Below are 12,391 nucleotides of genomic sequence, written 5' to 3'. Positions count from 1 at the left end.
GGATGAGCGCGGTTCAATCATTAGAGGAGGATGGGGGGGGAGACGAGTCCAAAACTCTACACGCTCTCTTATTAACATGACATGAACGAGTCCGCTCGCTAGCAATAAATCTTCTTGAATACTACCTGTAGTTTTCACACATTCTTTCTCTGTGTTTCAGATATTCAAACACTGACTTCATGCACACATTTTACCCGGGGGCTGGCAGGACAAAGTCTGGGTAAAGTTGGGGGGGTGGGGTCAGGTTCACTCCTGCAGCTCACTCCAAAAACTTCCAGGAGGTTTGTGCATGAAAACATTAAAGCCATTTTCACACATGCACTCCTGAACATTTCAGAGAGTTTCAGGCCGACTGCCCCTGAAATCCTCCTGAGCTGGTTGTTCAAATATGCACCTCACAGCAGGAGAATCCCTGTCTGAAGGGAGGGGGGTGGGGGGGGGGGGGGGGGGGGGGGTGGGGCAGTCTCAGGAGGGAAAACATGGGGTAAGAACTGAAAACCTAATGAAGCCGTTTCATCAGCAGCTGTTGCACCAATCTCTCCCTCCCTCCCTGCTTCACAGAGGAATGTCCTGAATATTACCTGCTGTGCTCCCACATCACCTCACCCTGAATGCTCAGGTGAAATGACTCGGGGGGGGGGGGGGAGGGGGGACTCTGGGTTAAGAAAATATTTCAGGAGTGTTGTTTAAGTGTGAAAAGGCTTTAATCCACAAAGCACATGGGAAAGGTTGAATAGACGCCCTGTGTGTTCAGAGGAAACAGAGACTGTTTGCACACAGTTCACTCTGCATGATGCAGACACACACATGCAATCATTTGCAGATTGGAATCTGTAGATTTGTCCGGGCGGCGTCATCAAGTTTAAAAGTGTGAGTAGGACAGGTCACTCTGGTCCCTCTGATTAACATCCAATAAAGTTGTTGTTGCATCCTTCGTTAACTCAAAGAAAGTAAACATGTGCCCTCGCAGCACAATGAAACTGTTGTTTTTACTCCAAATGTAACTTCAAACATGACTTCATATGGCTGCAGTGAATATAAAGTGCAGCCATTTTTGAAAGCTGTCACATCAGTTTGCTTTCCCGGCACCCAGCCACTGTACTGGAAAACGACTTGAGTGCATTAAATGGAGCTCTCAGACGAGCTGCTGAGTCGTCTTTCATTATCATGTCACTTTTTATTTTTTTGCCGGCAGTCCAAGAAACAAACTCAGAGCAGCACTAGAAGAAACACGACTTGCTTGTGATTTCTTTAAAAACAGAAGATGAAAAGGAGTGCCAGCGGTCAACATCAACAGCGTGCAGGACAGATAAAATCAGCAGCTAACGGCAAACAGAGTCACTGTGGATGAGAGCGCTGTGACGTAGAGCTGGAAGTGAAACGCCTTGTAACAGCAGAGCGGACGCAGCCTGGAGGCAGTGGAGCTGGTGATTGTGAATTATTGAAAATGTGATATTAAGCTAAGGGTCCCGCGTGAGTTTACTGGGTCAAGGCCTCGGTGTGCGTACACACACGCAGCCACACACACACACACACACACACACACACACACACACACACACACACACACACACACACACACAGACACACACACAAGCCAACAGGAGTGTGTGCGCACAAAGCCAGGGGGATGTTTTCCACAGTTTTTGCCACTGCAGGTGGGTTTCATATGAGTAGTGGAGGCTTTTTTTTTTTTTTTTTTTTTGAGGGGGCGGCTCATTAATACATTATCAATACTGGCTCAGTCTTGCCAGCGTGACCAGTGTTCTATATCGACACACAGGGTCCTGCACACTGTGGTAACACACACACACACACACACACACACACACACACACACACACACACACACACACACACACACACACACACACACACACACACACACACACACACACATCATTATGTTACAGACACTAACTGTTGGTCAGCGTGCAGAAGGTGGTAATTTCTTCAACAATGACTTCTTGATTTAAGACGTTACGTTTCCACATAGAAACTCTCTCACTCTCTCTCTTTCTCTCTCTCTCTCCCCCTCTCCCCCCTCTCTCTCTCTCTATCTCTCTCTCTCTCTCTCTCTCACAGTTCTGTGCTTGTGCTGCACACCTGTATGTCTGTGTGTGTGTGCGTGTGTGTGTGTGTGTGTGTGTGCCTCCCCTCTGCACTGTGAACAGCAGGCCAGCTGACACCTCAGTGAGGATGGATTAGCATATCAAACCACTGGCACGACTCGGCATGTCTCCTGACAGCTACCTCTGTCCCGTGGGCTCGACTGTACTAAAGACGTGGCGATCACCCCCGCGCCCCGATGAAAGACGAGTGGAGCTGAGCGGCATGGGGAGTTGTTTAGGATCTCACTGAGACTCTTACAAACAACTCTTCCCTCGCCGTCTCTCTACAAACTATTTCTGTCAAAGCTTTTTAAAGGAACAACGACTGTTCCTCCTCCGAGGAGCTTCTTTAAAAGGACTCAAAGTTCCTCAAGCTAATTCTTGTCTGCTTTTCCATCATCATCCAAAGACCTGTGGAGATCAGACTAACATGTGGAAAGCTGGTTGACTCCTGATCACAGAGCCTTTTCCAACCTCTTCACATTCAGGGTCCCTGAGCAGGGATGTCAGGTAGGTTCAAAAACAGATCCTGGTCCTGAGGTCATCCAAACCAAGATGGCGGCGCGAGCGCATCGCGAGGCCCAGCGTCTCTCTCAGATTTGCAATTTTGCAGTAATTTTATTGTTAATTTCGGGTCTGTTCGTACGGAACAGCCTCGCCTTAACATCCTACACCCGACAGGAACTTTTGGATATTGGAATACACCTCCCTGACGATCTAATCAACAATCTTCGACTCATACCAGAGATCGCCAAAACACCCGAGGCTACGCACTCTACCCGGCCGGGTGGAAGTGCTCGCAGGCGGCGTCGAGACCGTAAACAAAGGCGGGGGAAGCGCGGAGGTATAAGAGCTAAGCTAAAGCTAACACCGCACCGTCTCCCGTTACCCAGCATTTTCCTCGCTAATGTGCGGTCTTTGGTGAACAAAATGGACGAGTTACGACTTCGCATCATCCACAGCAAGAGACTTATGGACTGTAATGTCATGATCTTCACGGAAACATGGCTAAACAACGGAGTACCGGATGATGCTATCAAGCTAGCCGATCGCCACACACTCCGGGCAGACAGAACAGCAGAGGACTCCGGTAAGACCAGAGGAGGAGGGCTGTGCATCTATTTTAACAAAGCTTGGTGTACAGACTCTGTCATTATTGGGAGACACTGCTCAGCTAACATTGAGTTTCTCATGGTTAAATGTAGACCTTTCTATCAGCCAAGGGAGCTCAGCTCCACTATTGTAACTGCAGCCTACATCCCCCCTGATGCCGATGCAAAAGCTGCTATGAAGGAACTTTACACCGCTATCAGTAAACAACAGACTGCTCACCCGGAGGCTGCATTTATAGTTGCAGGTGATTTTAATCACTCAAACTTAAAGACAGTGCTCCCTAAATTTCACCAGCATGTTTCCTGCAATACAAGAGGAAACAAAACTCTGGACCATGTTTACATAAACATCGCAAGAGCCTACACCACGACCCCCCTCCCCCACCTGGGACAGTCAGACCACCTTTCTCTGTTCCTCATCCCCAAGTACTCCCCACTCATCCAACGTCTGAAGCCATCAGTGACAACGATTAAAGTGTGGCCAGCGGGGACAGACTCTGTACTTCAGGACAAGTTCCATCACACAGACTGGAGTATGTTTGCTTCTCAGGCTACCTTGGGCTCTCACACAGACATTGACACCTACACTTCTTCTGTGCTGGATTATATCAATACCACCATCGACAGTGTTACAACATGGAAGCAGATCACCACGTACCCAAATCAGAAGCCATGGATGAACAAGGAGGTGCGTCTCCTGCTGAAGGCCCGCAACACTGCCTTCAGATCAGATGATGCAATGGCCTACAGCGTATCCAGGGCAAACCTGAGGAGGGGCATCATCAAGGCCAAGCACTGCTACAAGCTGAAGGTTGAGGAACACTTCTCCAACTCCGACCCCAGACGCATGTGGCAGGGCATCCAGGCCATCAGTGACTATAAACCCAGAAACTCCACCCCGATAACCACAGATGTCTCCTTCCTGAACGAGCTAAATCACTTTTATGCTCGTTTCGATAGAGACAACAGGGAGACGCAGACCACGACCAGACCTCCTGCAGACAACCAGCCCCTCTCACTCACCCCCACAGACGTCCACGCTGCACTGAGCCGGATCAACGCTCGAAAGGCTGCTGGTCCAGACGGCACCCCCGGGCGCGTGCTTAGAGCATGTGCGGAGCAGCTCACTGGGGTTTTTACGGACATCTTCAACCTGTCCCTCGCCCAAGCAGCTGTGCCAGCATGCTTCAAAGCCACCTCCATTGTCCCAGTGCCGAAACACTCCAGCCCGACAGGTCTGAATGACTACCGCCCTGTAGCACTCACACCCATCATAATGAAGTGCTTTGAGCGACTGGTCCTAGCACACCTAAAAAACTGCCTCCCACCCACACTGGACCCATACCAGTTTGCCTACCGCAGCAATAGGAGTACAGAGGATGCAGTTTCCACTGCGCTGCACTCTGTGCTCACACATCTGGACAATAACAACACATACGCACGAATGCTGTTTGTTGATTTTAGCTCAGCATTCAACTCTGTCACCCCCTCCAAGTTAAACACTAAACTCGGAGACCTGGGCTTCAACACCTCCCTCCGTCACTGGATAATGGACTTTCTGACCAACAGACCCCAGTATGTTAGGTCAGGACACACCTGCTCCACCACCATCACACTCAACACAGGTGTACCACAGGGCTGTGTGCTGAGCCCATTCCTCTACTCCCTCTTCACCCACGACTGCAGACCTGTACATGGATCCAACACCATCATCAAGTTTGCGGACGATACAGCGGTGATTGGCCTCATCAGCAACAACGATGACACAGCCTACAGGGAGGAGGTACAGCATCTGGCCGCCTGGTGTGCTGACAACAACCTGCTCCTCAACACCAGCAAGACGAAGGAGCTCATCGTGGACTTCAGGAGAGAAAGAGGAAGCATGCACAACCCCATTCACATCAACGGGATGGCTGTTGAACGTGTCTCCAGCTTCAAGTTCCTGGGGACCCACATCACAGAGGACCTCTCCTGGTCCACTAACACCTCCAGTCTGGTTAAGAAGGCTCATCAACGCCTCTTTTTCCTGAGGACACTGAAGAGACACCACCTGTCTTCAGCTGTACTGATGAACTTCTACCGCTGTGTGATCGAGAGCATCCTGACCAGCAGTGTCACAGTCTGGTATGGAAACTGCTCTGTCACAGACCGTAAGGCGCTACAGCGGGTGGTAAAAACCGCCCAGCGCATCACAAGGTGTCCACTTCCTGCCATTGAGGATGTCCAAAGAAAACGCTGTCTGCGGCGAGCTCACGGCATCCTTAAAGACTCCTCCCACCCTGCCCACAGACTGTTTACCCTCCTGCCCTCCGGTAGACGCTTCAGAAGCCTCCGGACCAGAACCAGCAGACTGAGGAACAGCTTTTTCCCCAGAGCTGTCTCTCTACTGAACTCTACCCCCCGAACTCTGAACTCTGTCTCTCTCTCTCTCTCCCTCTCTCTCTCCGCCCCCTGCTGACCCCCCCCTTTCCCCTGCATATCACCTCACACCCATCATCCCCCCACCACTCCTCCTGGTCACACACACACATCTCTCATCCACCTGTATTATTGTATTATAGTATGTTCATATTATGTCCATATTCTTTATATTATCTGTAAACTAGTATAGCATGCTCACTGCACCTTATTCTGTATATTATTAGTATAGCATGCTCACTGCACCTTAATCTGTATATTATAATCTTAAGAATACACTTATATTTATAGCATTTATTTATATTTATAGCATCCCATTAATCCAGCCATCCATATATACCTAATAATTCACTTTTTTTAGTCTACATCTGTAAATTTTGTAATTACTGTACATAGCACAGACTCTTGCACTTTCTGCTTATTTGCACTTCTGGTGAGATGCCAAACCTCATTTCGTTACTCTATACTTGTATATGTGCAATGACAATAAAGTTGAATCTCATCTCATCTCATCTCATCTTAAACGCCCCCTTCCCTTTAAACACAGCTGAACACATGTATGAATGTTGGAGGTTGATCACATGATTGCAGTGTTAAAGAAGTGTTTAATGGGGACGAGATTCATCATGTGAAGCGCCTTTTAGCTCCTTTTCCATGAGCTGTTAGCCATTAGCTTCACTGTTCGGTTCTCATCGCAGCAGGATGCAGTTAACAGCACAGGCAACGTGCACAACAACAAATCATACACAAAGTAAAGCGAGATGACTGACAGAGTAGGGATGTGTACGTAAGTCTACGAAGGATCAGACTTTGTCATGCTTTAAAGTCAGCACCAGAATCGGTTAAATTATTTAGTAATATTTGTTTTAAAGGTGACATATTATGAAAAATCCACTTCTATAGGTTTTCTGAACATATGTTTGTGTAACCTGAGTGTCTACTGACCCACAACATGTGAAATAAACCCATCCAGTCCTTTGTTTGTGGTCTGTATAAGTTGAACAACACAGAGAAAAATGCTGTGTTTCTAATGTGCTCTCCTTGTGATGTCACAGAGGGATTCTGGTAAAAAAAAAAAAAAAAAATCCCCTCCCCTCCCCTGGTATCTCCAGCCATGGACTCCACCCCCAGACTGGAACAAAACTTTTGCGCAGGTCCGCCATTTTTATTCTCTCTACAGAGGAGAGATGTCTACGGGGAAAACTCAGGGGGCGGGCTCATTGCATTTAAAGAGACACACACACCAAAACGGAGCATTCTGAGAGAGTTGGTTTATACAGGTTCACCAGTAACCTCCTCCGGTGCTTGATTCATGTTATATTTTGACCAAAGCACAGCACAGACATTTCATTTAGACCACAGGGGACTGTTTGAAAAGGTGGAGAAGGGGGGATAATATGTCCTCTTTAATGTACACCCACATTGCAGTTTAACACACACACATACACACACACACACACACACACACACACACACACACACACACACACACACACACACACACACACAAATACACATTTTCTACTATTGACTGTATGTCTGATCTTTTGACATCATGCTCCCTGTCAGCAGCACGTTTTATAAAGATGTCTAAAAGCAAAGACGTGTTCTGTCATCACAACCATTCAACTCTTTGGTTTGCATTGACAGGAGGGATGTACGCTAGGACGTCTTTCTCTTTCTGCAGGGCGTGTTTCAGGTGTTCCAGGTTATCAGGCGCCGGGCAAATAGCGAGGGGAGTCTATACACTGTGTCACTGATCTCATATGCTGATCTTTTACAGAAGAAAACTATTTTTTTTAAAAGTAGAAAATGATCTGCAAATAATTGGGCCAGGTATCCAGTATTTTTACCTCTTTTCCCCAGAGCCAGGTCCAGGGCTGGTTCAGAGTCTGTGTCTAATTTGTCAGGAGTTCTTTGTGTTTCAACAGCCAAACATGTGGCTCTGGGCCAGAAGAACAGGTAGAACCAAACCCATGCTGGTCTACAAGAAAAAACTGCTTCCATCAGGGACTGGGGGCAAAGTAGATGCATGCAAAACCTTGTTGTGACCACTTCAGTGACAGACCAGTTAACGTTTATTGAGCATAAACTTCAGTAACGTTGTCATCACAGATCTGCCCCCAGAAATAACCCCGGTCTGCCAGCTGATCTCTATAAAGGGGACAGACATGTAGGCAGCAATGGTGGAAAAGAAGCCGCTCTTTTTGGGAAACAGTGTAACCCCTTGTTGTGTTTGTGCCGCTTTCAGCCGGCCCCCTCTTCAGACTCCAAAAGTTTCAAAGTAGAGCTCAGATTTGCTCTTGTACCGCCGTCTTCATGTTCAGACTATTTTCAGCTTAAAGAAGCTTTCTACATTTTGTCTTTGTTGTTCTTCTCCATTGTTTTAAATGTCACTCAAAGGCTTTTCTTTGCATTTGAAAAGCGCTTTGAGATGCTTGTGTGTTTGAAATGTGCTGTATAAATAAATCTGTCTCGTCTTCTGAGTCTGACGGATCAGACCTGAGAGAAGTCTTCTGTAGCACAGCTAACGTAGGAGAGGAGGAGAGGAGGATTTATCGACAGATTTCAAGTACGGCTGCACGATATCTTCTATATCTGAGTAATAAGCCTGAGTGACATCACCCGTCTGTTCCTGCAGGGGGCGATGGAGTCCCATCGATGGCGGTCTCCATGCTGGAAATGCTGTCTCAGTCTAACTTTCAGTCAACCTAACGACAGGCTGAGAACTGGAGCTGAGGCGAGTTTTAAACCTCCTGACAAACCGTTACACCGCGCCCACCTGTCAATCAGGTCAGCTACACGCCTTATTGTGAATAACTCTTATCCTTCATCAAATAAAAACTGATGAGTCATCAAAACATTCACCCCCCGTACAGTGTGTGTCCATCGCGACATGAGCTAATCACACCTATTTGTTTTTTTTTTAATCAGACAGTAAACATGTAAATCTCTGCTGTAAAAACAGGCTTTTTAGAATGGGTGTGTATGTGACTTCCTGTGCTTCTGCAGCCAGCCTCTAGTGGACACTTGAGGAGCTGCAGGATTTTGCACTTCCAGCATTGGCTTTATTTTTCAACACCGGAGGTTGGTATCTGAAGGTAGCTGATAGTTAGCTTAGCTTCATCCGACTGAATCCACATGTTGTTGAAGCATCATTTCACCTGTTCCTCCAACTAACAGGTGAAATGATGAACATGCTGAGGGAGAAATAATTTCTCCTTTATGACGAATTCTGCGATCTGTTTACTGCAAAAGCTCATTCAGCGATAACGATGCCTTTATGGTTTAGCTCGATTTCAAGTCCGTCCAGGTCTGAACCGAAGTCTGACACATGAGTTTATAAACTTATATTCTTTTTCAAAGTATGGTATTTAGTGAAGGGGCACTTTAAGAAAATGTGACTAATCAAATGAAGGACAATCAGAACAAGTACTTTGTCTGATTAGTCCAGATCTCACTACTTTGATGACAGTTTTTAAAAGGCTCTTATTGCCTTATTTCACTAATTATTCAAGGACTGAGCACAGCACTCTTATTTGAATATAGGTCTGTGCTGTAACGTGGACACTCTGCAGAGCAGCCATCACATGAGCTTTCCTTCAGTCGCAGCAAACACAAGCAGAGATACTCCTTCTGATCATAACGTTGTCTCCTTACTGTCTCCTGAAGTGTCCTGTGAGTCCAAGATGCCTGATTCCTGAAGCGAGCGGATGCAGGAGTCGACCAGCTCCAGGCCTGTGGTTAGCTCCTCCTCGATGTCCTTCTGTCCATCTGCAAGTGCACACACACAGACACACACACACACACACACACACACACACACACACACACACACACACACACACACACACACACAGAGTTAAAAACACAGACGGACACACAAAGCCTGCAATGTCTAACCTATTGAGAAAACACAAACAGATCGTAGATCTAAGGTCAAAGGGTCAAGATGAAAACCTCACTGCTAGTCAAGAAACACATCCTGTGGGATTTGGGTTTCTGTGGCGCCCTCCTGTACTTGGACACGGGGCCGTTTGTCTGTCACAGTGGGGCCGTTGACATACCCGGTGTCTTCAAGTGAGAGCTGTCTGCCAAGATGGCTAAAAGCTTTCAGAGGAGGAGCAACATTAATCTCTCACCGAGATGGAGAGAGAGACGGTAATAGAGGACGCCTTAGTGAGAGGATTTAGGAGGCGGGCTTTTATTGACCTGGACCGATAGAACTCCAGACGGATGATGTTGATGTGAAACATCTCTTCAGTCCGAGGCTTTCCTCCTATAGACATCTTATTTTTTTAACCCTGCTAGATGCAGAAATGATGTAATGATTTGTATGTGATGAATGGATCCAAACGTCTGATTGGAGTGAGGAAGGATTTGGTCTTTTGAGGCTTTCTGTAGATGGAAGCAGACACAGCTGACACTGAAAGCCTTCAGTATGAAACGTTTATCTGCAAACCTTCAGTCATCTCTTTGTTGGAAGAGGTCGCTAACCCTGCACTCCAATGATCAATCTAACCTCACACAGCCCACACAGCTCTGTGTCACTGACAGACAGAGAGAGCTCAGTGTCATGGATGGAGGTGTTGTCTCTATTAAAGGCCTGAGTCTGCCAGCAGCGCTCGTTTTCAATCAAAAAATGTAGGTCGGGGGTCTTCAGCGCCCTGCGTCATTTGTTTTGTGTCACTTCTCTTGCAGCGCTAACAGTTCAACTTTTAGAACAGTACCTCGCTCGTCAATGTCCCTTCTCTCTCACCGACCAATCAGGATCAAGATAGGACGGGACTTAAAACATCAGCCTTGTCAACAACGATGGCGGAGGAGACGCTAGTCTGCCTCGTCTTTTGGCGGGAAAGGTTTCCAGGTGTTGAGCTGCTGTTGTCAGGACACGACTCCTTCACATCGTCTTCATGTTTTCTTGGTGATATTTCTTTGACGGTCCGGGTTAGAAGAAGCTTTTTTTAAATCCACACGGTGAGTTTGACTGAGCGCTCCACAATGGGTCCCGTACTGGAAGTATCAATACTTTGTTGATGCATGATGGAGGATTGTTACCACGGAAACCAGAGTGATACGCTGAGTCAGCAATGTGCAGAGCTGGAAGGCAAACAATGGAGGAGGAGACTAAATGCACTGAGAGCGTTCCAGAGGAAAGATTACCTTGGTTGTTCCAGCGAAATTTCTCATCTGCTGAACTGCAAGAGACAAACAAGACAAAAATAAAGCAGGTTAGATAAATACATGGAGACAAACACACAACATATTTTACACTTCTGTTCTGTTGTGTTTAGTAACAGCAGCTCTGTCAGCCTCACACGCCACAAACCATTGCTTTTTACCATCAGAGGGTTTTTTTTTATCAACGTATACCATCTGTGGAAAAACATTAAAGGTGACATATTCTCCTCCTCTTCTTCTTCAGTGTACATGAGTCAGTACAGAGGGTTTTAGCTTTCTTACTGAGCTCAGGGAAATGTTGTGATTATATACAGTACAGAGACGAGACGACCAGAGACTGAGGGAAGAATAAGATGACTGTATAACAGAACAATCTTTAATCTCACACAGGTTTTATTGGACCGTGAGCTTGGACCCGATCACAGGGTTTAAATGGGCCACTTCTTATCTGTGTGTCCTTAAAGGTCCAATCAGTGAGATGTGTAGAGTGTGAAATGATAAAGTGATACTATATTTACTATATGATGAGACATTAAGGAAACATGCTATGTTGAAGTGCTGGCTTCTCTGACAACAATGCAGCAGCCAGTATGTCCTCCTTCTAACTTTAGATTCTGCTCCTGAATGCTCTGGATTTGTTTGGACCAGAGAAGGTAGGCAGTTTTAAGACACCCCCCCCACACGGCCGTTTTGGACGCCCCTCTGTTTGTCAGATATGAGAGCAGTTATCAGGTCAAACCAACAGGTGTTGCAGCGATGGAAGCGGGCAAGAGAAGTGGTTCAGATAGAAGTGATTGTACCCGACCTAAAAAGCCTCTGCATGTTTCTAATAAGCTCCACGAGCAGAAACGTGCTCAAACTAGGATCAATATTGGAGATGCTTTTAAAAAATGGAGAGAGGTTAGAACACAGAAAGGTTTACAGACCCATGCAGAGCTGCCTAAACACTGAAGCTTCAGTGTCCACCACATGGCAACCTGTGAGCATCGACTCTAGAGAGGAGGGGGCAGCTCTCTACAATGTTTAGAATTTAGACTGCAGTAACCATTTTAAACACTAGGTGTCAGGGTAACATATTGCTCCTTTAAGTTAAGCTCTAGCTTTACTGCTGTTGGCGTAAAGTCATTAGTCTATTTATGTAGACTAACCGAAGGTTGAACTCCAACGATTCTCACATTCAAATAGTGGCTTTGAGCTAAATGCTAACATATGCCTGCTAACATGGCACGAGGATATCAAATGTTGATGTTAAGCATGAATTAAAGCATAATTAACATCTTAATACGTGACTGTGAGCATGCTGACATTTTCTAAGAGACATAAAGACAAAGGAGAGTCGAGGCTTGATGAGACCGTCGCAGTATCTGACTAAGAACACAGATGAGCCACAGTCCATGTCGACAGGAGGAGGAATGTGTGTACCAAATGAAATGGCTCTCCATCCGGTAGCTGTTGATTGGTTCCTCAGATAACCATGATGGTCACCTTTAAAGTCTCTTTGATTTGGTTTCACCAAATCTCGTAGAAATGAATCCAATGGTTATCCAGATGTTAAAGTCAGAACCATCG

General features: G+C 46.5%; 1 protein-coding gene across 4 annotated transcripts in view; it reads right to left on the bottom strand.

Moving 5' to 3' along the window:
- The window catches only part of ctnnd2b (catenin (cadherin-associated protein), delta 2b), a 132,279-nt gene that overhangs the window by 48,087 nt on the left and 71,801 nt on the right, over nucleotides 1-12,391 (bottom strand). For all 4 annotated transcript variants that reach the window (XM_065954409.1, XM_065954410.1, XM_020647038.3 and 1 more), the window contains 2 exons: nucleotides 10,805-10,839; nucleotides 9,302-9,415 (listed from right to left, as the gene is read on the bottom strand). In XM_065954409.1, coding sequence (XP_065810481.1) covers nucleotides 9,302-9,415; nucleotides 10,805-10,839 — 149 coding nt within the window. The remainder of the gene's footprint in view (nucleotides 1-9,301; nucleotides 9,416-10,804; nucleotides 10,840-12,391) is intronic.

Source organism: Labrus bergylta, chromosome 4, assembly GCF_963930695.1.
Source record: "Labrus bergylta chromosome 4, fLabBer1.1, whole genome shotgun sequence".
NCBI lineage: Eukaryota > Metazoa > Chordata > Actinopteri > Labriformes > Labridae > Labrus > Labrus bergylta.
The sequence above is the reverse complement of the archived record's forward strand: the minus strand, read 5'-3'. Positions and strand labels throughout refer to the sequence as shown.